Here is a 24,259-nt window from a genome sequence, read left to right on the forward strand (position 1 = left end):
ATGAAGATTTGCAGGGGCATGAGGGATCTAGGAGAGGCTTTTTGTAGGTTGCTCAAGTTCAGGGAGAAAGTGGGAAATCAGAAAGGATGGCTGGGGTCTCTGGAGTAGGGAGATGGAGAGGGCTACAGGGGATGCAGGGAGGGATGCATTTCCCCCTAATGCCTGGGAAATTCTGGTTTTGCAGGAAATGAACCAAGTGTGTCCTGTTACTCAGGCGGGCCTCTGGGAAATCTGGGCATGTGTGTGTCAGTTACTCACAGCCTGTTCCTTCCCCTTCCAAGTGTATACAGTGTGCTTGGGTGTTTGATCAGCTGTTGGAGGTTTGGGGCCAGGGGCTTGTGGGCATTTTCAGAGCAGGAGCAGAAACCAGATCTGGAAAGGCAGGGTTGGGAGCTCTCCCTAGAGGTTTGCTGTTGGTTGCTGTGTGACTTTGAGTCAAGGTGTTTCTTTGTGGGGCCATAGGATTAAATGGCAGTGGTCCTGAGAAAATGGAGAAGGGGGAACTGTGGGCCCACATCCCCTCGCCCCATCCCCTGCCCTGGCTCCGGCTACATTGCTTTTCACTGTGCTGATCCCCTGATGTACAGTGGACGTTGAATTGCCCCTCTCTGTACCCCATCCTTCCCGCTGCCCTTCATCCTCTGCTTGCAAACTTCAGTGGCTCCCTGTAGCCACTACCTGGATGTGGCATTCAGACCCTTACAAACCAGCCCCAGTGCACCTTGTGGCCATCAGCCAGCCCTTCTGAACCTCCTGTCACTTCTCTCCTGACTCTCCCTGCTGCTGGCTTGTGCTCTTCCGCTCCTGGGCCAGTTCCCACTGCACACTTGCCATGACTGCACGCAGCCACCAGGGCCCAGCTCCCGTGCTCCGTCCTCTGGGTAGTGTTCCTGGACATCCGAGCCAGGCGGTTGCTTCCTTTTCTGGCCTCCCCCAGCCCTAGCCTTGTGCGTCCTCCATACGGCCCTTCTCACGCCAGGCTGGTGGCTCCCACACTCAGCAGACAGTCCTGGAGGGTGGGCATGTCCAGTCCCCCTGCCCAAGGATGGCCTGGCCTTCAGCAGACGCGCCGTAGTCCTTTACCGCCTTCCTGATTGTTCAGTTGCATTGAACGTTGGTGCCTAGAGCAGCTCTGAGCCTGGAGGTTTGAAACATTTTGCTCAAAATAGGCTGCTCAGCCCACAAGGCGGTGTACTTCTTAAGACGGTATTTGAACTATTTTGCCAGTCTGCTCCTTATTACCCAGGAGTGGGGGAGAAAAGCAAGCAGCATGTGGCCAGATGTGAGGGCACGTGTTTGAGCAGGAGAGCCGGTACTCAGGGCTGGAAGGGATGGGTCCTTGCTGGCCTGTGAGCTGGGTGTTGGAGGAAGGTTCCGACTTCACAGGAGAGGCTGCTTATGGATGTGCCTTCTCTTTCCAGGAAGGCCTTCTTGTTGGGGCGAGCTTCCAGGGGGACAGCTGACACCCCAGTTCTGATGTGGACAGGAACTTACAGCATTTTACAGCTGGGAAGGGCCTTGATGGTACACAGGTCCCATGTGCTCCTTTGCAGAGGAGAAAGTTGCATCCCAGGGAGGGGAGTAAGTCATCCGGTAGACTTGAGAACACTACAAGTCTGTGGTCTGTACTGTGACCTTTCCACGGGCCTCTGCACGCTTGCTCCATCGGGCTTCCCGAAGGCCTGCTGCCCTGACTGGGCGTCTTCCTTACCTGCGTCCCCTCCTAGCTCCTTAGCATGCGGTCACCACATCCTGGCTATTCTGCCTCTCAAGTCTCCCTGAGACTGTCTCATCTGGGTCACACCCCTTCCCCCACGGGAGTTTCCCCACCTGCCAGCCCTTCTGCCTGACTCACCTCCCTCCCTCGTGTCCGGAGTCGCAGCAGTATCCTTCAGGCTGGTGTTCCTGCAGCCAGCCGTGTCCCCACTCCCATCCATCCTCTCTCGTCTGGCCTCACCCTTCTTCTGCCCACTCATCCCCCCGTGCGCAGGCTTCTCAGTGTGGTGGCGAGCTGGCTCTGTCTAACCAGGGCCCCGCCTCCCTCTCAAGCCCCCATCTCAGCTTTGCCCGCTGCTCCCGCCCTGCTGGACCTTCAGGCGTTCTCCAGCGGCATCTGGTGGCCTTAGCCCTGCATGTCCCTCTGACCCTCTGCTTGGGGTCCCCTCCACCACCAAGACTACGTGGCCAGCTCATTGCTGTTTGCCTGCCTGTGTGTCACCTCCTCCGAGAAGCCTCCCAGCCAGGCCCCCTTCCAGAGCACATGTGAGTTTGGGATTTTCTACTTGGAGTCAAGAGTGTCGCTGAGCTTACCAGGCGGAGGGCTCCGAAGAGCAGGACTGGCCCTTAATCGTTTGTGCCTGTCTAACGCCTGTTGTGGCTCCAAGCACAAGTGGGCATCTGATAAAGGTATTTTTAGCAAATGAATGACCCCTAAGTATTTTGCTTTGCTGGTGCTTCTCAGGATGTTCTCTGTGATGAGCTGCATGGCTGATGCTGGGAACCTGTGAGATGGGGACTTATTTGGACAGTGGCCGCCATTTCCTTAACGATGGATACAGAGAAGGGAGGGAGGTAAAGGAGGAAGAGTGTAGTAAGTATTATTGCTTATACATAACCCGTGTGTCTGTTTTCCCTGAAGGAGTCGCTTTGCCAGACAGCAGAAGGAATGTGGATCCAAGGAAACTGTTACAATTAGAAGCAAAGAATGTGTATCGTGGTAAACAATGAGAAGCAAAGAATGTGTATCGTGGTAAGAAAGATACATACCTTTAACCAAGCAGTTCCATTTCTAAGGTACACACATTTTTTACTGCAATACCTATTCTTTGCTTCTAATTTTATTACTTAGAAGAGGAAGCAAAGATGCGTGGCCAATGAAGTCCAGAGCAGTTCTGTCTAATAGTGAAAAGGTTTAAGTAACCTAGGTATCTAACAATTGAGCATAGGTTAAATAAATTATGGTAGTCCTTACAATGAAATACTGTGCAGCTGTGAAAGATGATGATGTTAATATAATACTCACTATATACTGTTGAGTGAAACAGGTTACAAAACAGCAAGTGTAGTATGAGCTCATTAAATAAATAAATAATATATATATATGAATGTGCAAAGAATTTTTTGTATGGGTGTGTACACGTGTGACTGTGCGAGATTCTTCATTATGTATTTATTTATTGTTTATGATATATTTCTACGTTGTCTGAATTTCCTTTCAGTGGACATTTATTCATTTTCTTTCTCCCTGTCTGTGCACTCAGCTCCTTGCTGCATCCTTAGGTGTGTCTTCCTGAGGACCTGTATAAGAGAGTCTGGGGTGGACCCCTAGGAGTGGGATTCCTGGGTCCCAGGGGTACTCTTACACGGTTTCCTTGAGTATGTACCAGTTTACCCTCCCACCTGCAGTATCTGGGGATTCTCAGATCCTCCCATCATATCTGACACTTAGTATTATCTGACTTTCTAATGTTTTTCAATCAGATGGGTATGATTGGGTATCTCATTGCTTGCTTTTGCAGATCTCCAGTTCTTACTGAGGTTGAGTAGCTGTCTCTTCCCATACTTATTAATCAATCTGATGTCCCATCTGCAGAATCATTTACAGCTTTTTCATGTATTGGAATCATTAAGGAAAACTGTTTAAAGACTGGAGACAAACTTGGAGGGAGGGAAAGGCAGTTTGGAGGCAGAGCGCCCTCGAGCCAGAGTACCTTCGTGTATATGTGTGTGTGTGCGCGTGTGTGTGTGTGTGTGTGTGTGTGTGTGTGTGCAGTTCTGCCTGGCTCACAGTAGGGCCAGCCCCCCTAGGTCTGTTGCTTGACATGTTTATGAGAGCTGGAAGGAAATCAATAAAGAAGCTGGAGGAAGTAGAAAACTCCTCCAATTTTTGGATGTTGGAAAGCGTCTCATGGGGTTGCATGGATTCAGGGATAACAAGCGTTAAGCCAGTGGCCGCTGTTCAGTACCTTTTGCCCCCATGCTCTCTGAGGTCTGACTTTACCCTTTGAGATCTGAGGGGGAATCTGACTTTACTCTGTGGTGTCTTATGAACAAGGTAGAGACAAGTTAGAAACTGCCACCTGAAACCACGACTTTCGTTTCCTCCTGGGGATCCTTTCCCCATCCTGTCGAGTCTCCCAGCTCTCCTGCCCAGGCCACACTTCTCCCAGATCTCTGTTGGCTGCATGCCCAGCCACTTATTTCAAAAGCTGTGTAAAATCGTCTTATCTGAAAGGAGGGTTGTTTTGGTACTTCCTGGGGGACGAAGAGGAAGGTAAATTCTAGGTGATCTGACATTGCCCAGCTGTTGCACTTGGATCAGTGGCAAAGGTGCACGCTGTCGTGTCCTGAAGATGCCAGAACCACGGGAGCTTAGTGAATTACTAAGCCAGGTCTTTGAAAAGGAACAAAAATGTTCCTGCTTCTCCTGGATTCCCCAGATCTCCCATTGTCTGTGTATTTATATTTGTCCTAAGAATAAAAGTTATTTAAGAGAAAATATAGAAGCTTAATGCTTTCAGGATTTTGGGAAAGTGTTCTGAAAAGTTTTTCGTTATTGTTCATTAGTATATCAATATTATTTTAATGAATTGGAGTTTTGGGCAGAGCCCTGGTTAGAAAGTTAAGCCCCTTTTTATGACTTTGAGATTGTGGCGCTTGTGTAGCACCAGGAGGTCATTTAAAAAAAATTTTATTGAAGTAGAGTTGATTTACAATGTTGTGTTTAATTTCTACTGTACAGCAAAGTGACTCAGTTATACATATATATATTCTTTATCATAGTCTTTTCCATTATGACTTATCATAGGATATTGAATATAGCTCCCTGTGCTATACAGTAGGACCTTGTTGTTTATCAGGAGGTCATTTTTGATTGCTTGACCAAGGTCTTGAATTGGGGGAAAAGCTATAGTTGTGAAACATATTCATCTTAATTTAATTTTTACTTTTCAAGTGGGTTTTCTTTTTTCTTTGTTTTCCAGTTTCACTGAGATAAAATTGATACACAGAACTGTATAAGTTTAACGGGGACAACATAACGACTTGACTTACATATATTGTGAAATGATGACCACAATAAGCATAGTGAGCATCCGTCATCTCATAGACACCGAAAAAAGGAAAAAATCATTTTTTTCCTGGTAATGAGAACTTTTGGGGTCTACTCTCTTAGCAACTTTCCCGTCTATCACACAGCAGTGTTAGCTATAGTCATGATGCCCACTCCATCCCCAGGACTTATTAGTCTTACTGGAAGGTTGTACTTTCATCCAATTCCCATGGATGTTTAATCTTACACACCACAGTAAAGAAAGTGTTAAATAAATCTAACCCAGCAAAAATCCAGATTAAAAAAAAAAAAAACAGCTGTGACAAAGTGAGAGAGTGGCATGGACATATATACACTACCAAACGTAAAATAGACAGCTAGTGGGAAGCAGCCGCATAGCACAGGGAGATCAGCTCCTGCTTTGTGACCACCTACAGGGGTGGGATAGGAAGGGTGGGAGGGAGGGAGATGCAAGAGGGAAGAGATATGGGAACATATGTATATGTATAACTGATTCACTTTGTTATAAAGCAGAAACTAACACACCATTGTAAAGCAATTATACTCCAATAAAGATGTTAAAAAAACAAAAAACAAAAAACAACCTGCAAAAAAAAAACAACAAAAAAAACAGGGTAGAGAGTATGCCCTTGATTCAGTTTTCCACCAAGTTGAGAAAGAAGTCATAGCGTGTGGGAGGAATAGGGTCCCTCAAGTGGTTCTTTCCTGGGGCGGATTTTGCCTGCTTTGGGGTCATTTAGCAATTTCTGGGGACGTTTTTGATTGTCATGACTTGGGGAGGGGGATGCTACTGGCATCTTGTGGGTAGAGGCCAGAGATGCTGCTGGACATCCTACGGTACCCAGGACAGACCCCCTTAACAAAGAATGATCCAGCCCAAGATGTCAGTAGCGCAGGTGCGGGCCTCCTGGTTGTCTACGTGAGCAGTTTACTGAACCTTTCTGGGCATCTGCTTCCCAGCACTAATTAAAGTACCTGCTGCCCAGGGCTATTGGGATGTTTGGAATGAGATTGGGTCAATCAAACCCCTGGCTCCTCTTTAAGCAGCCAAGTGTCCTATTGTATTTAAAAAAACGATTCTGAAAACAGATGTAATTTATACCCAACGTTTTGGTCTTGCTTTTGCCTGTAAATGAGGGTTCAGCCATATGGCCAAGATCATCAGGCAAGTGCATCTGTTTCTGAGCCTTGCAAATATGAAATTGGTGACTCTTTAGCCTCCGTGAGCCTCCCTGGACACCTAGGACCCCATGTAGGGTCCCGCACGCAACTGAATTCCCCTGGGGAAAGAGGTGCCTCATGACTGCCCTTATTAACAGGCCTGTGAGGACTTAGGACCTGCCACTGATCCCTTCTATCAAGTTGGAAAGGGAGGAAAATCCCTCTTTAATTTAACCCTGAGCCCTCCGGCTTATCTGGCTTTGCCTGTAAACTCTCATGCCCATGTACTCATCGAGTTTGGGGGCTTTGCCAACACAGGCCCTTCTGGAGACACGGGGCACATCTAGGGGTGGGGCGGGGGTCTTGTCTCCAGTGTCAGTGTCTGCATGGCATCCTGTAAGGAGAGTGTCACAGGAGGGAAACCCTCCCAGATTTAAGCAGAGAAGGCTTCATAGGTTGTGTCTGGGATTTTAGCTTTATGGCTGATGTTTTGGTTCTAACTATTCACAAAGGGAAATTCTGGGACCATGAATTTAGAATCATGTTGTCATGGTTTCACTTTAAAACTCTGTATTTTATCTTCCTGGCAATCTGCCAGGAATCCAGACTTGATATTTATTTTCCTGAGGGTGCAGGGAGAAGGCAACGCCCTCTCATTGGCAGGTGTGGAGCAGAAGAGGGGCCATGGCAAAGAGCCTGGGCAGGGCTCTTCAGGCCTGGGAGGGCTTCAGGGCCTTGTAACCTCTTGGGTGTGGGGTTTCTCTGCACTCAGAGTGCCACTGATCTCCCTCCTTCTACCCATTGTACAGATGAGGAAACTGAGGCCCGGAAATGGGAAGGGTTTGTTAAGGTCACCCAGTGAGTTTGTAGGAAAAGTAGGACTCAAGGCCAGGTGTTCTGATGCTCAGCCTGGCCTTTTCTGGACCTCCAAGATGTGGTGGGCTGGGTTTTAGCCTGGTCAGTTGGGTCTCCCCAGTGCTCAGCCAGGGACCCAGGAGAGAGCGTGGCTGAATGGATGGAGCAATCTTACCAGTGTATTTAATGACCCACTGGAAGCCTAGAAGGTGCTGAGAGAACACAGCCGAGGTGAAGGAGTTTCCAATTCAATCTGGGAGATAGGATAATGCCCTTGTATGATTCTACTTGGCAGGTGAAAGGCAATCTAATTCTGTAGGGGAGTCATGTGTCAAAAGCAACACTTGATAAGTTGCCAAAGGACTTATCAAAGCCCCAGGGACTTTGGCGGGGGACATAATGGTCAGGGAAGGCATATGGGGAGGAGTAGGAGGAATAGGACCTGATGGGGTGGGAAAAGAAGAGGTTCTTCCAGGACCGGCTGGCCGAGCAGGTTTTGCGGTGGGCAGGGTTTGTGAGAATGATCACCTCGAAATTATGGTGACAATAATAATAATAGCAACTAATATTTATTAAGCCCTTACTGTATACCAGCCTCTGTGCTAAACATTTTATATGTTTCCTCATTCCTCTGAGGAGTGTGCTGTCGGAATCCCATTTTACAGATGAGTAAATCAAGTTGCAGAGTGATGAAGTGTCTTGCTTAAGGCCATATGGCTGGTGAAGGGCGGGAGTCTGATTTCCGATCCAGTATTCCTCCCCCACTCCTTTTCCTGTTGCAGCCGGATTTTGGAAGACAGGAATCCCAGCCAGAGGATTTTGGGATTAGTAGTGGGTCAGAGGAGCAAATGGAGGATCTGAATACAGGAGTGTAATGATGAAAGGGCTGCTTTAGTAATGCTGACCCCTTTTAGGTGCTTAATATGTATTTGCTGAGTGAATGGATGAATAGTGATGTGGCTGCCTCGGGGATGCAGGATGGCGGGGGAGACCAGTGGAAGGTGCTGGAAGGACCAGTAGGGAGGGCTGGAGATTCGAGTGGGTGAAGAGGAGGATGAAGAGGAAAGTGTCAGGAGGACCGGAAGGGCCTGGAGAGGCGGGCATGGTGAAGGGGATGGTCAGGCAGGGGAGAAGCCTTGGTGAGAAAGAGGGTGACAGAAACACCACGGAAATGCCAGCCACGCAGCTGGACATCTCGGCTTGCGGTGGCGGGGTTGGGAGTTCTGTCAAGAAGTGACTGTCCCTGAAGTGTGGACTGTCCCTGAAGTGGGGGGCAGTGGCAGCAAGGACTGACACCCCTGCGCCTCCCCTACCACGTGGCAGGGACAAGTGGATGCTGAAAGGGTCATTTATGACGTGTGTCCCGAAGCACAGTGACCCCAGAATTTCAAGGCCGTGGTTGTGTCCCCGGATCCACCAAAGAGTCCCTCTCGGTCATCTTGCCACTGCCCTTGAACCAACAGAGCTGCCCCTAGAGGCTTCCTTCCTCACTTTCGGCCTCGCTTGCCTCTCCTGGCACCTCACAGACGGGTGAAGTGGACCCAACCCTTTGCAAACACACTTGGGGGAGGAACAGGTCTTGGGGCGTTTGCTGTGGCCATATTCTACGTGGCTCCTTAAACAGGTCAAAGCTGGGGCGTGCTTATTTTTTTCTTGGAAGAATGAGAGTTGGATCTGTCCCTCAGGGATTGAGGGAAGGAAAGGGAAACAAGGGTGGGGGGCAGGTGGAGGCGTAACCCTGAGGAGTTATGTAGAGGAACCCTAAGGCTTGTCAACGGTATGTGGTCCCGTGTGAAATGTAAGCCCGGGGCACACAGTGCATTGGGTGCTGGAGGCCGGCGGTGCGATCAGTCAACAGTGGTGTCACTTTGTTAATCCTGAGGGGACAGTGCCCAGGAGAGGAGGGGAACAGCTAGGCTGTATAGGTAATGACTAGTACCTCTTCATCGTGCCTGAACTGCTGGTGAACAGATCTAGGACCTCAGGTGACTGTGAGTATCAGGCCATCTCTCTGGGCCCATGATTTTAGCTCAATTATTCAGTGTCACTCATGCGTGGCACCCAGGACCAACTAAATAAACCATGGCCAGGAAGCTAAGTCAGAGTTTGCAGACTGACGACCCACAGATACGTTTTTTTGTTTAGTTTTGATCTGCACAGTGTTTTTGTTTTCGTTTTTTATTAAAGTGCAGTTGATTTACAGTGTTTCACGTGTATAGCAAAGTGATTCAGTTATGCATACATACATACATACATATATATATATTCTTTTTCAGATTCTTTTCCATTGTAGGTTATTACAAGGTACTGAATATAGTTTCCTGTGCTATACAGGAGGTCCTTGTTGTTTATCTATTTTATATACAGTAGTGTGTATCTGTTAATCCCCAATTCCCGATTTATCCCTCCCCACCTTTTCCCCTTTGGTAAGCATAAGTTTGTTTTCTATGTCTGTGAGTCTATTTCTGTTTTGTAAATAAGTTCATTTGTATCGTTTTTTTTAGATTTCACATATATGCAGTGTTTTTAACAACTGAGATAACTGAGAACACTTAAAATTGGGAGTCTTCGCATCAAAATCCAGATCTACTTTTCTCAACAGATGGGAATACTGGAAACGCAGTGCCTCTATAATGAGCGGGGAGTAGGGGGGGCGGGGAGCTGGGTAGCCACCGTCCCATCTCGTCTGTGTTTGTGAGTGCCAATCCTCGTGTCTCCTTGACTCCAAGACCGAGCGTTGGCTGCCATTTGTCACCGTGTTTGTTCTAATGTTTACATCACACCAGGCTCGCTTCACTGCTTTCCTGCGCCTGTGGGCTCTGGGGTGTTTGAGTCATCGCGCTTGACTGGGTGCTGGTGCTGGAGCAGAGTGTCTGGCGTGGCGGGGAGGACAGGCGTCCGGTGTGGCAGCGCTGCTCGTGTACCTGGAAGTCTCTGGAACACCTGTGTTTGGGAAGGCTTGGCCGGAGCCCTGTTAGAGCTGGGCTGCCTGAGATCCTGAGGCTCTCACTGCACTAGAAGAAAGTGCTTTTGTCTCATGTAACCGAGAGTCTCAAGTTGCCCATCTGGAGCGGAGCCAGATGAGATTCAGATCACGCTGGTGTTGGGCTCATTTACACTGCTTTAAAAGGATGGTGATGGGTAGAGCGCAGGGGCTGTGCCCAAGGCAGGAAAGGGAGGAGGCTGGTGCTCGGGAATTGTACCCTGGTCGCCAGCCTTGGGTTTGCCCCCGAGCCTGGGGCCCATCCCAGGTCATCGCCCCTTCTTGGGAGACATGGCGCTGTTGTCACTGGCTCTTCGGCACCTGCTTCCCTACATGGTGAGGCTGCACAGTGGGTTTTGGGGTCGTGTTCTTTCTCCAAGTTTGCTTGGTTTTCTAGGGAAGGCTCAGTTTTGTCATGTTCTGCGGGGGAAGATGCAGGGTAGAGATCGGAGGTTAAAAACAGGAAAGGCCCCTGTCCTCAGAGCATTGGAAGCTTCGGCCGGGCGGGAAGGCGGGCAGCTAACTCACGGCAGCTGCTTGATTCGATCTCTCCCCTACACACGCCGTTTTCATCTTCTTTATTAATTTTCCAAATGTCAAAGGTAACATGCTCTTTGGAACGAGTAGTATGGTTTCAACAGAAAGCTGGTCCTTGAGCCACAGAACTACTTTAGTCGGCTTCACAGTGAAAACAGCTCAGGTGGAGGAAAGGCCAGAGACGCTGGGTTTGGCTCCTAAAGTCACCAGGTGAGCAGGAGACGGCAGGCAGCCTCTGGGTGGGACGGGGGGCCCCTGGGGCCTCTCCAGGAGAAGGGTCTCCTGCCCGAGAGGCAGGCCTGATACACACGTGGTCTGTTTAAATTTTTATCTTAATTACCTTCTTTGAATTTTATTTATTTACTTGTTTGTTTTAAAAATAGCTCATATATTCACATGGTTTGAAATTCACGAGGAACCAGAGGGTATAGTGAACAATCTCCTTCTTAGCCCAGCCTGCCCTTCAGCCTCCCAGCTTCCTTCTCCGGATGCTGTCAATTTCTTGTGACTCTTTCCAGAGAGATTTTATTAAGTATAGAAATGAATGAATGTGATAGATACACATACATGCATATATATCTATCTTTCCTGCTTTTAATGACAGCTTTATAAGATGTAATTCACATGCCATACAGGTGTCCCATTTAAAGTGTCCAAATCATGGTTTTCAGTACATTCACAGAGCTGTGCACCATCACCCCAGTCAATGATAGAAGACTGTTGTCATTCCAGAAAGAAACGTGAGCTCGTTATCGGTCACTCCCCATCTCCCTCCCAAGCCCCACCGCGGTGAGCTCTGCCACCTGAACCCTAGCTGCACCGGGCAAGTGGGTGACGTGGATACGAAATTCGGGTTCAGGGTGAGGGACTTGCCAGGAGGCTCACAGACAAAGGAGTTGCAGGGCTGAGATGGAATCGCACCCCTGGACGTGGAGCCTATGGATCTGACCGCCACACCTGCAAACTGAACTACTGACAGCAAACTAACCCGTCCGGCTTTGCATTGTTTTGTGTCTCTTTGCAGGGGAGGGTGGGGAGAGCAGGCCCCTCTCCACGTGGGTCCTCTGGGCTCCCGCTCTGCTCCCCAGCCTCCGTGTCTGCCTGGGCCGTGCGCCGGGGCGCATTGGGAAACCAGTTTCCGACCAGCTGTTGAGCGGGCCTTTGAGTAAACAAATCCTCTGGCTTTAGGATTACATTTCAGAGTAAGAGAATTTGAACTTCTCTTCTGTCTAGTTAGTTAGAAATGTTTGTTTTGGCCCCAGTGGAACGATCCTTTGTCTCTTCTCCAGCTTCTCTGGTCTTGCTGGGTCCTGTGAAGCACAACGTGGGCATTTACTTAAAACCACCCTTTAAGTAAATGCCACCGTCTCTTCGTGGAGGCCACTTGGTTTAACGGGACCTTGTACTAGAAAAGAAAAATTACGGCGAAGGGGCCATGCTGTTGCAGATGGACCAGAAATATCTTTTCCCTTCCTTCTTCCCTGAATCTCCCCCTTCTTGGGCACGGGGCGCTGTGACAGTTGTGGCAAAGCTGCCTTTCTGCTTGTGCCTCCCACCCACCCCCGGGTAGGCGAGGAAGCAGGGCTGTAAGTAGAAACACCGGGATAGGAACCCAAGTCTGACTCTAACCTGGGGCTCTGTCTAGAACCAGTTGCTTCTTTCTCAAGCTGTGTCCTCGAGGCTGACCCACTGCCCCCCTGGGGACACTTGGGTGACTGCAGATTCTCTGCAGCTGTGTAGCCTTTGCATTTTCCTCAGACCGGAATGCTGGTGAACAGCCCCGTGGGAAGATCACCAGGATGTTTGTCGTCTCGGAAAACCTGTTCACAGGTCGCCCTGAGTGAAAACTTTCACGATGTTGTCACTGAGGTGCGTTATATGTATGGTTCTTTGTTTCTAGAACCAGAAACAGGAAGGAGTCCTAGGGTTTTAAAGGATTTGACAAAATGGGAAAATTATACTTACATGTGGAAGGTTTGCTGTTAAAATGTGGGAGAATCCTGAGATGGTGTTTATCATTACAGCCATGCCTTTTTTCCTTTGAGACCCTGTGAAAACGGTTAGGGTTCCTTTGTTTGTGTGTGACAGAAAGCCCTGACCAGACTGGCTTCGGTGACAAAGAGAGTAGCATCGTTGGTGTCAAGGAGGGCTGGCATCATAGTAGATTTGGAGCCTGGTCTCTCCCTCCAATCTGTCCTCTACCATGTTGGCTTTATTTTCCATTTCTAGAAGGTGGCGATGCAGCTCTCACCTGGGTGATTTACTGACCCCCTTCCTGCCTGCCTAGCAAAGGTCACTGGCTCCGATTAGTCCCATATACTCCCCCCAACCTCCCAGCCATGGCCCCAGGGGTTGCAATACACTGATTTTGACTCAGGTTTAAGTCCCATGGTCCACTTCTGGAGCTGGGGGTGTGGCCAGTGGTCAGACCTCCTCACCCACGGGGACCATGGGAAGGGGGATTCACCAAGGATACAGATGCCCAAAGGAGGGAGGAGATGGAGGCTGGCCTGCCCCAAACCAACATGTGTCCTGAGGGAGTCACCGTTAGAAAGAGTTTATGAGAAGTCTGCCCAGATCAATTTGAAATAGGAATGTGTGAGCTGTGGTAAGCGACAAGTTCCAGAAAGTTTGTACCAAGGGCAAAGAGTTTCTTGGTGTTAAAGATAAGTGGAGGCGGAGTCTAGTGGCGGTGTGGAGTGGGCTTGCAGAGGGAGTGAGTGGGGGAACTGGCACCTTGCCTCTTGGCCAGCACGAGGTGGTTCAAGGTGAGCCTCCAGGAAGGTTCGTGCTGGGGCAGCCCTTGGTCCTTGGTCCTGGGGAGATCGACCTCTCTGAGCCTCAGTTTCCTCGTCTGGAATACAGAGATAACAGCGCTGCCTTATAGGGTGATTTATATGTTTTGCATGCGATCTTACATGTAAATTGCTTAGCTGGCACCCGGGAGGAGCTCAACTCTTAGGGACTGCTATTGATCAGAAAAGATGCGTTAGAGCATCCACACTCAGAAGAGACAGCAGGACTCGGTGAGGTCACATAGGCTTCGAACAAATCTGTTTTCCCCTTATCTCACGTCTTCCTCTCCGAGGCAGGGTGTCTCTGTTCTCTGACCCAGGACAGTGAGGCTCGGGAATCTAAGGGTCTGCGGGAAATGCTGATCGACTGTTCATGCATTTCCCAGCTTCTGACTCACACATAGCTAGTAAAGGAAGGGCTCACCTTTTAATTTGAAAAATACATGAGGTGAGGCCCCCTCCACCCATCCCACCCCACGCGACTCCAACCATACATGTGGTTTCTCTCTGGCGCAGCCAGTCTCCTTCTGCTGTGGATGAGGCTGAGTCTCTTTCAACTTCTCACAAGTCCTGGTTTTCCCTTATTAACATGTCCAGTAGTGAAACAGCAGAAAGTACTCCTTTTTTGTGAAAGGTGTTGTGGCTCAGAGAGTTGATTATTTGAAATGTAATTTCTTCAGCTCATTGTGTCAAAACTGGTGTTTGATGCATGTGTGAGGGTTCTTGCTAATGGCCTTTTGGATTAGGCAAGGTTCTGCAGAGAAATGGAACCAAGAGTGTGTGTGTGTGTGTGTGTGTGTGTGTGTGTGTATGCACACATACAGGCTTGAAATCCAAGAAGAGCTAAGATTTCAGTTTTAGTCTGAATGCAGGGAAAAAAAAAAGAATGATGTCTCAGCTCAAAGGCAGTCCGGCAGGAGAAATCCTCTCTCACTTGTGGGAGGTCAGTCTTTCTTGTCTATTCAGGCCTTCAAGTGATTGGGTGAGACCCACCTGAGTTGGGGAGGGCAATCTGCTTTACTCAGTCTACCAATTCCAGCGTTAATCTCAACCAGAAACACTCTCACAGACACATCCAGAAATAATGCTTGAGCCAATATCTGGGTACCCTGTGGCTCAGTCAAGTCTACACGTAAAATTAACCATCACACCTTTGGTGTAATCTTGAGGTTTAAAATTACCTTCTCAGGTGACCTGCTTGGAATGGCTGTCATTAAAGCAAGTAGGCCATGGTGTTCTAGAGGCTGGGCTGTGTTCCAGCTTCTCCCATGGGTAAGTGTTCAAGGGTCTTATTTTAAGCTCAGCAGGTTAATTTTCTCATCACAAGGCTCTATGAACAATCAGGAAGAAGGAAGGTGATTTTATGGTTGATGGGGATCCATTTCCAGGAAGCAGGGCTGAAGTCAGAGCCTCCAGAACCTTCTCCCAGGGTCAGCAGTCAGTCCCGCTCCAGAGCCAAAGACTAAGCGAGATTTCAAGTTCCAAGCGCAGGACAAGGTTTATGAATCAGATTTTGCATTTTTCTAAGCCTCATGATATTTGAAAAACAGTTACAAACAATGGTGACTCTTCAGCCAGAAACCATCTGGGCGCCAGTCTCTTTGGGCGTCTACAGGAGCTTTCTCAAGCCCTCGGGTCCACAGGACGAATCCTATTCCAGAGTTCCAGATGCTTGTCCAGATGTGTGTTGGGAATGGGCAGCCCTGGCACTGGACACAGTTAACAGAAGGGCAAGTCCGGCTCCTTTGCAAAGCCAAGTGCTTCCTCTGAACAGCTGTGACCCGTCAGGGCAGAGATAGGAGACCTCTGAGAAAAGTGTGATGTGTGCGTCTGTGTAGATCCGGAGCTTGAGCCTAGTCTAGAGGGCTTGGGGGGTGGGTGGTTTTCCTTGTGGCTTAGTCTTGGGTTGCTTGTGGCATATGGAGCCGTTTCTCGGCTTAAATTTCCCCATCCATATTGGAGATTGAATTGGTCAGGGATTATGTCATCTGGGGCAGAACACTAAGATCTATTTTACTCCTTTGTGGGGAGGTGGAGAGAAAAGAAGAATCTGTTGATTGTGAGAATCTGGACCAGCGGTATTTATAACGTAAGCATTTACGCTCCCGTACAAAGCCTGCTTCCAAAATACTGTTGTCCCGTGCCCACTGGGTAGGTGACTGGCTGTGCCCCTCTTACCTCTTAACCACCTGGCTTGGTGTTTGCACCGTGTTTGAAATCCACGCAGTTTCACACCCACACCTCTGCGTGTGTGTGCGCGCGTGCCTATGATGAAAGCAGAAAGGACAAATTGCTTTGTAATGAGGCTAGGGGATTATCAGGCTTTATAGCTGATTTCCCAAAGTCTCTACACAAAGAACCACGAGGAGTAGGTACTATAGGTTGTATAGGTTGCTTTATGCCAAAGGTATAGATAAATATTTATATTTTCTATGTAAACAATCCTTTCACAAATCATGTCTTTGATAAATAATACTAGGTAAGAAAAGAGCAAGTTGCTGTTGCTAAGAAACTCTTACTTGACGGTGAACTTCTGTTTTCATTGTTTTGCAAACTTCTTGAGGAGTTTCTGTGTGCTGGGGACAAAGAGACCCGACATGTGTCTTTGATGTGGTCTCCATCTGGGTACGGCTTACAGTCTGCAGGAAGCATGTTTAGAGAATATGATTCTTCAATGCCCCATTTATGATTTTGGGGGTTTGGCTGGTTTCTCATAGACAGTTTCAAATATTTGTTAAAAAGGAGGGACATCAGAGAATACAAGGCATTTGGGCAAAAGTTCAAAATAGTGCAGAAATAAATGCTTAGAGCATCAGTAGTCATAATAACAATATTGTTCCCTGTGGCATCATAAACTTTCAGCTGTGCCCTGATCAATGTCTTGTGCTTCATGCAGAGGGTCTGACACTGGAGATGGAAAGGCTTGCTCGGCACTTTCCCCGTGGTCCCCAGTGACCGTCCACCATCCCAGAGGTAAAAGCATAGGGTTATAACTCCCAGTGCTCATAAATCCTTGTGATGGAAACAATACTCATTTGTACAAGTCCTTGTCATGTGAGAGAGGCTGTAGCACGTTTAACTCCTATTTGTTGATTATTTTCGCAGACAGTCATTTTTGCCGAGAGCTTGCTGTGTGTAGGCTTGTTAAATGCCTCATCTCACTTAATCCTCCCTTGCCCGTGAGGGACAGATACTATTCTCATCCCATTTTATTTATGAGGAAACTGAGGCCTAGAGAGATTGACTGACTTGCCCATGATCACACAAGTAGAAAGTGGGCAAGCCTGCGTTCTAATCCACCTGGCTGGCCCATGGGGCAGGGCACACAGTGCCAGGCTGTGACGCCTGTGCTTGGAGCAGTGACCTGCCAACACGGCAGGGCTGGGATGAGGGTGAGGGGCCAGGGGATGAAGGGATGAGGGGCATCGTGCCAGCCCAGGGGCAGGGCTGAGTTCCGTCCATGTTGAACATTTTGATCTTTTGCGCATCATGGATTTTTTTTGCATTAATTTTGCCTTTTAAAATCTTGCATTTGGGCATTATAGATCTTGATCACTGGGTTTTACGGTGCTTTGGGCAGGTGTGGGTGAGGACCACGAGGGTTGCTGAGGTCAGGACCCCGCCCAAGGTCCCATGGCCGGAAGTGGAGGAGCTGGGATATTTGCCAGATCTCCTGGGAGCCAGGCTGGGGGCAGCAGCGTGGCTTACCCCAGTGGGCATCGCTGAGTTCTCAGGAATGTGCTTCCCCTGTTCCAGGTCGGGGAAGAGGTTGAAGAAGACCCGCAAGTATGACATCATCACCACTCCGGCTGAGCGAGTGGAAATGGCCCCGTTGAACGAAGAGGATGACGAGGACGAGGACTCCACAGTATTTGACATCAAATACAGGTACCGGGTGGGAACAGTGGCTTTCTCCTGGGCTCGCTGGCTTGGGGAGGTGGGGCGGTTCACCTTTGAAGACAGTGAGTGGCCAGGCGTGTATTCTTGTTCTTTGGCTAAGTCTTTGACCTTGGGGCATTCTGCTTATAGGGGGGAACTGCTTTGATCCCTCCCAGGAATGCACAGCACCCAGAAAGCCAGCAGGGAAGTGCTTGCAGGGAAATGCTTATTCTCAACTCTTTCCTGATGCGAACCCTTGAGAAGTCAGCTTGTGGGAGCGAAAGGAGGGCTGAATTTCGGACAATGAGCTTGTCATGTACAGACTCTGGGGAATCTAGTCCAAGCAACCGCCATGTACCACACGCCATGCACACAAATGGAAACTTCTTTTTCAACCTTGCTTAGTTGGTAATGGAGAGCATGGGGTGGGGGTTACTCCTTGGATGGAATTTACTGCTGAATTCCAAAGGCAGGTGTGTTTCTTTAAGGTGGCCAGTAGGAAAGTCAGAATGACTTTGTGACTTCAGGATTGTAGTTTGGGCTTTGGCTTCTTTTGGGATATACTACTTTGGGTATGTGAGATTCTCAGTGTTAGAGCTGGGGGCAAGTGTAATTTAGGGATGGGGGCTTGGAGGCCCAGAGAGGGGCCATGGGTTGCCCAAGGTCACAGTTATTAATGGCAAAGATGAGACACAAATCCAGGCTGGACCCTATCCGGAGATTCCTACCCCCCCACCAGGGTCCTCCAGAGAAACAGAATCAATAGGATATACACATACAGAAAGAGATTTATTATAAAGGTCCAAGTCTGAAGGCCTGAGAACCAGGAGAGCCGATGGTGTAAGTTCCAGCGAGAGTGCAGGAGAAGACCAATGTCTCAGCTCCAACATGGTCAGGCAGAGACAGCGAATCCCCCCTTATTCTGCCTTTTGTGCTATTCAGGCCTCCAGTGGGTTGGATGAGGCCCACCCATGCCAGGGAGGGCGATCTGCTTTACTCAGTTTACCCAGACAATTGTTAATCTCAGCCGGAACACCCTCCCAGACACACCCAGACTAATGTTTTACCAAATATCTGGGCACCGTGTCACCCAGTCAGGTTGACCCGTAAGAGTCGCATCACACACAGCTTTTCTGTACCACCTGACTTGTCCTTTTCCAGCACAGCCTTGAGTATCCTTGGCTATAATGGAGTTAGATTCAAGAAAACAGTGTGCGGGATTTCGATTAGAATTGCATTGACTCTGTAGATTGATTTAAAGAGAATCAGCCCTTTATGCTAAGTGAAATAAGTCAGACAGAGAAAGACAAATACTGTATGATATCACTTATGTGTGGAATTAAAAAAATACAGCAAACTAGTGAATATAACAGAATAAAAAGAAGCAGACTCACAGATAGAGAGAACAAACTAGTGGTTACCAGTGAGGAGAGGGAAGCGGGGAGGGGCAAGATAAGGGTAGGGGATTAAGAACTACAAACTATTCTGTATAAAATAAGCTACAGAGATATAGTGTACAACATGGGGAATATAGCCAGTATTTTATAATAACTATAAATGGACTATAACGTTTAAACATTTTGAATCACTATATTGTACACCTGTAACTTACATAACATTGTACGTCAACTGTACTTCAATAAAAAAAAAAAAGAGAATCAGGCCCTTTATGTTGACTCTTCCCATTCATGAACATGGAATAACTTTCCATTGATTTAGGTATTGGAAAAGATGTCTTTTAAAAACTTCTCCATAAATGTATTATAAATTTTTGCTAGATATATTCCCAGGTGTTTTACATTTTGAGATATATATATATATATATATATATATATATACATATATATATATATATTTTTTTTTACTTTATTTAAAAAAATATTTTTTGGGGGGTAGCATGTATCTTTTTAAAATTTTTTTAAATTTTTTATGCAGCAGGTTCTTATTAGTTATCTATTTGACACATATATATGTCAATCCCAATCTCCCAAATTTTTTTACTTTAAAATACTGTTTACTTTAAAAAATGATTTTATTTATACTCAGGTCTGAAAAATAATGCCTGTATTATCATGATCACGTACATACCAATATTGGAAACAGAGTTTGTTAACAAATCACACCTAAATTTTATGAAGAACGCACAACATTGACATGGATTGGTTATAGATAGAGTGGAGGAACAAACCATTAGCTATAATTTGCAGTTTAGGTAGAGAGCAGCCCCCTTTGAGAAGAATCAAAACAATTACTAACCTGCACCCATACTGCAAAATACTATGTACATAAGAAAGTGATTATACTGATTTTATTGCTAAGCCGTTTTATCGGTCTCACATTCAAGGCACAGAAATGAAACAAAATGTGAAGACCACGATGTCCTCATTATGAGTCACGATGGAAAGGCTCAGCTGCATCCTGTAGGCCTGGGGTTCTTGTACGATACGGAGCCCTTGATGGCTTAAGTGGATCAACGGACTGTTTTGATTTTGAGCCGTGGGATAGGATCTCATCCATATTTGGGGTGTGAGCCAATTCCACGGGGGCTAGGATAGATGGAACCATTTTTGTGGTAGCCTCAGACCCAACTACATAAGAAAAGACCCTAAGCAAAGAAATATCACTGTCTGTCCAGAAAGTCTAACTGTTGACTCTTTCTTGAGTATAAGCTGGAAAAGGGGCCCCTCTAGAGAATCTGGATACAAATATTATTGTGGTTCAAAGACTGCTGGTGGAGGTTGTGTCTGGTGTCACAAAGAGGAGGAAAGTATTGAAACCACTGTCAGATTAAGAACCTTCCACAACGAGTCTCAGTTCTTCAAATAATGGAGCAAGTTCCTTTCCTAGGAACAGTTAGCGCTGTACTGGCGTTGCTCCTGGCTGTGAAACTCACCATCAAAGGCAAACGATTTCAAAATTAAAACTTTTTTTTTTCAGTTTTATTGAGATATAATTGACATACAGCACTGTATAAGTTGAAGGTATACAGCATAATGACATACATATATTGTGAAATGATCACCACAATAAGTTTAGTTGGCATCTAGCACCTCACATAGTTACAAAAACATTTTTTTTACCTTGTGATGAGAACTTAATAGGATCTACTCTCTTAGCAGCTTTCAGATCTATCGTACAGCAGTGTTAACCTGTAGTCATCATGTTGTACATTACATCCCCGGGAGGTATTCACCTTGTAACTGGAAGTTTGTACCTTTTGACCACCTTCACCCAATTCCTCCATCCCCAACCCCCTGCCTCTGATAACTGCAAATCTGATCTCTTTTTCTATGAGTTTGGTTTTTCTAGATTGCACATATAAGTGAGATCGTACAGTATTTGTCTTTCTGAGCCTGACTTATTTCATTTAACATGATGCCCTCGTGGTCCATCCATGGTATTGTAAGTGGCAGGATTCCCTTCTGTTTTATGCTGACTAGTATTCCATTGTGTGTGTGTCTGTGTGTGTGTGTATTTCACATTTTCTTTATTTATTCATCTGTTGTTGGACACGTAGGCTGTTTCCATGTCTTCGCTCTTGTAAATAATGCTGCTGTGAACCTTGGGGTGCAGATATCTCTTCAGCATAGTGATTTTGTTTCCAAAGGCAAATGATTACATGGAACTACCTGGTAGGTGTTAAGGTAGCAGGTAATACTTTTGCTGTTTGAGAGTCCGAGCTTGCTCCCTGGTCTGTTGCAATGCTCTGGAGCATTTTTGTTGGCCACTGTAATAATGGGCCCTCTATCTCTATGTGACACAGCGATAGCACGGGACCCTTTCACACATGGTAATTTTTAATACAGGAATCACTTAAGGCCCCCCCGGCACCTCCATGCCTCTCCTCCACCCCGATTCTGGGCAGAAACTCAGGACTCAGCAAGTCCATTCATATTAGTCTTTCATCCCAGATCATCAACGGTAATGACCCCTGTATCCCACAGGATCAGTCTCCACTCCCGGGTTTCTGCTTCTGGGGCTGCTGGCTTCTCTCTGCTGTCACTTTGGGGACAGCTTCAAAGAGAGGTTCCTCTGCAAGCCACTGCCACATGACTCATGACCTCAATCTGATCTCTTTTTTTAAAAAATATCACTTTCTTACTTTCTGTTCATGGTGTCTAGAAATGCAGTTGATTTTTAAAAAATATTGATTTAAAAAAATCCCGTAACCTCATTAAACTCTTATGAATTCTAGTAGTGTAAATGTGGATCTTTTGAGTTTTCTATGTAGATATATCACTTGAGACTAATAAGACTGCCTCCCTTCCCCCCAGGTCCTTCAACATTTTATCTCTCTCTTTTTTAAGCCTTTTTATACTCACTTTTGGCCTCTAAGTCATTGTTAAATAGAAGTGATGATAATAGGCATCCTGTCTTGTTTTTGATCTTAAAGGGTGTGTTTTCAATATTGACACTAAGAGCAGTGTTTGCTGTAGGGTTTTGTAGATTTTTTTTCCCCAGGAAGCTTCCCTCTATTCCTAGTTTGCTAATGTCAAATTTTATTAAATTCTTTTTCTAGCTCTGTTGAGAATATTATACTTTCTCCTTTAATCTGTTAAGGTGGTGAACTTATATTCATTGATTTTTTTTCTAATATTAAACCAACTTTGCATTCCTGAGATAAAGGAGCTTGGTCATGGTCATGTTACCTTTTTATTCACATTGCTACATTCAGTTTGCTGATATTTTGCTTAGGACTTTCTTGTTTCTCTTAGTGACTGAGATTGGTTTGTCATTTTCCTGTTTTGTAATATCCTTGTCAGGCTTTGGTAGAAGTTTTACTAGCTTTATAAAACAAGTTAGGTCTGTTCCTTATTTTCCTTTTCTCTGGAATAGCTAGTATCAGATTAGAATTGTTTCCTAAATGTTTAGTAGAATATGCTAAAACTGGCTGGACCTTGATGCTTTCTTTGTTTGAAGATTGGAAAACACTATTGATGTCCAATTCTTTGAATAGTCATAGGACTATTTAGTCTTTATTTCTTCTTGGGTCAGTTTGGATGGGTTGTATTTTTCTGGGATTCTGTCCATGTCGTGTATAAGTTTTCAAATGTATTGTCCTAAGGTTATTCACAACATTCTCTTTTTATCATCTTTTTATTCTTTGTCAAATGTGTAGTTGTGGTCCCCTTTTCATTCTTAATATTGATTCTGTTTGCCTTTTCTCCTATTTCTTGATCAGTCTTGCTGGACATTTAATTTTATTCCTCTATACAGAGAGCCAACTTTTGGTTTATTTGATCCTCGCTATTATATTAGCATTTTCAATTTCGGTTGATTTCTGCTCTTCTTCCTTAAGCTTTCTTTGAGTGTGTTCTTTTTTTCTAACTTCTTCCATTGCATATTTAGCGCCTTCATTTTCATCCTCCTTTTCTGGTGTAAGCATTTATTCTGTAATCTTATCTACTTCAGCTGCCTTCCACAGGCTTTCCTTATCACTGCCAGGCGCTATCCTGCTTCCCTGTTTGTTGTAAAGGACGGACTTCAAGTGGTTCATGTGAGAAGTTGGTGCTGTTTGTGAGGATGTGAGTGAACTTGGGGGTGAGTCACTGGACACAAAACCATTCTAGTCCTCGGGACCAAAGATGATTGACCATTTAAAAAGACCAGGTCATAGCTTTTATTACAAATGTAATATATGGTATAGAAATTACGGATAAGAAAAAGGGAAAATAAAATCACCTTTAATCTCACTACTTAACGATAACCACTAGAGTGTGTGTGAGTACGTACCCGTGGAATTTTCTTTTTTACAGAAATAGGACCATGTTACACGTGCTGCTTTGGAACATTTTTCCACCCGAACAGCATATCACAAATGACTTTTCAGGTCAATACATTTGAAAGAACAAGAATTTTAAGGCCAATTTTATGTTGGCTTTAGCGTTTTTGAGAACTGCTCTGTCTGCACATGATAATCTGTTCACAGGTCCTCGTCTTTCCTGTTTAGAGATGGCTCAAGTAAATTTTTTGGTTCCCCCTGGGAGACAGACTACATTTAAATCGGATGTGGCTGAATCATGGCCTTGGGTGGTTTTATGAGTGAGTGCAAAGAGGGAAGTCACGTTTTTGGCACCCGGGCAGTAAGGCCGTAACCTGCCTTGTATTACACGTGCAGCTCTCTGATAACATCTGATAACATCTGATAACATCTCCTGCCTTAGATCCCGTGAGCATCAGCCAGGCAGGAAGTGGGGTGGAGAGAAGGCAGGCAGGGCAAGGCTTCCGTGGGCAGCCCTCCTCCCAGGCTCCCACGCCACTGGGATGTCACAACGCATGAGGTAAGGCCTCCGATGTTTAGGGCCAGATGTGGGGAGGGAAAAGAGTCTGTGGAAGTGAGTTTCCAACTCTGTACTTAAAAAGGCTAATTGGAAGAGAGAAATGATGGCTAAATGGAGTACAGAGACCCCTGGGGTTTTGAAATGGTTCCGTATTTCAGAAGGCGTGTGCATCCTGGCTGCATGTGTTTTGAGCTTGGTTGGCCTAGCGTGCAGATGTGGCTGATGTCGTGGACCTCTGGGCCTCCCTGGTTTATCACCGGAGCCTTCTGTGGCACCCTCCAGGTGTCCCCTGAGGCGAGGCAGATGCCGCTCTTCCTGCTGTTTGTCTGGTAGGTGGCACCAGAAGCCGTGACAAGTGCAGCCCAAAGGTGTGCTGCTGGGAGAACACGCAGCTCCTGCCACTCCTGGTCTCCAGGCGCCGGGAGGGAGGGTGGGCTTGGTGCCCCTGCTTCTTAGGTTTGGAAAAGACGTGGCCCGTGGGGTGCAGATGTGTGCCCCAGAAATGCCTGACTCCCAGCCTCTTGTGGATAGGGCTTCCGGAGGGAATATAATTAGAAACGGATGAGATGTCCCCCGCACCTCTGGGGGCTGTGCCTGGTATCTTGGCTTTAGAACAAAAGGCGTTTGGTGGCTGTTTGCAGCCAGCGGCCCCTGGAGGCTGTGGTGGGAGAGGGAGAAAACAGACTTGACTTGCTTA

At 46.7% G+C, this 24,259-nt stretch overlaps 1 protein-coding gene and 1 long non-coding RNA gene across 3 annotated transcripts in view; both read left to right on the top strand.

Moving 5' to 3' along the window:
• The window catches only part of LOC309654686, a 1,153,334-nt gene that overhangs the window by 97,931 nt on the left and 1,031,144 nt on the right, over positions 1-24,259 (top strand). The window lies entirely within an intron of this gene.
• FAM174B (family with sequence similarity 174 member B) overlaps positions 1-24,259 on the top strand; it is a 37,272-nt gene that overhangs the window by 6,674 nt on the left and 6,339 nt on the right. The window contains exons 2-3 of one of the 2 annotated variants that reach the window (XR_014260394.1): positions 1,422-2,406; positions 17,159-17,212. Coding sequence is in view for 1 of the 2 variants with exons in the window: in XM_082449102.1 (XP_082305228.1) it covers positions 17,159-17,290 (132 nt within the window). In the remaining variant the exon portion in view is untranslated. Of the gene's footprint in view, positions 1-1,421; positions 2,407-17,158; positions 17,291-24,259 lie in introns of those variants that run through there. The other variant, XM_082449102.1, reaches the window with a different exon arrangement.

Source organism: Balaenoptera physalus (assembly GCF_965194825.1).
Source record: "Balaenoptera physalus genome assembly, chromosome: 2".
Taxonomy (NCBI): Eukaryota; Metazoa; Chordata; class Mammalia; order Artiodactyla; family Balaenopteridae; genus Balaenoptera; species Balaenoptera physalus.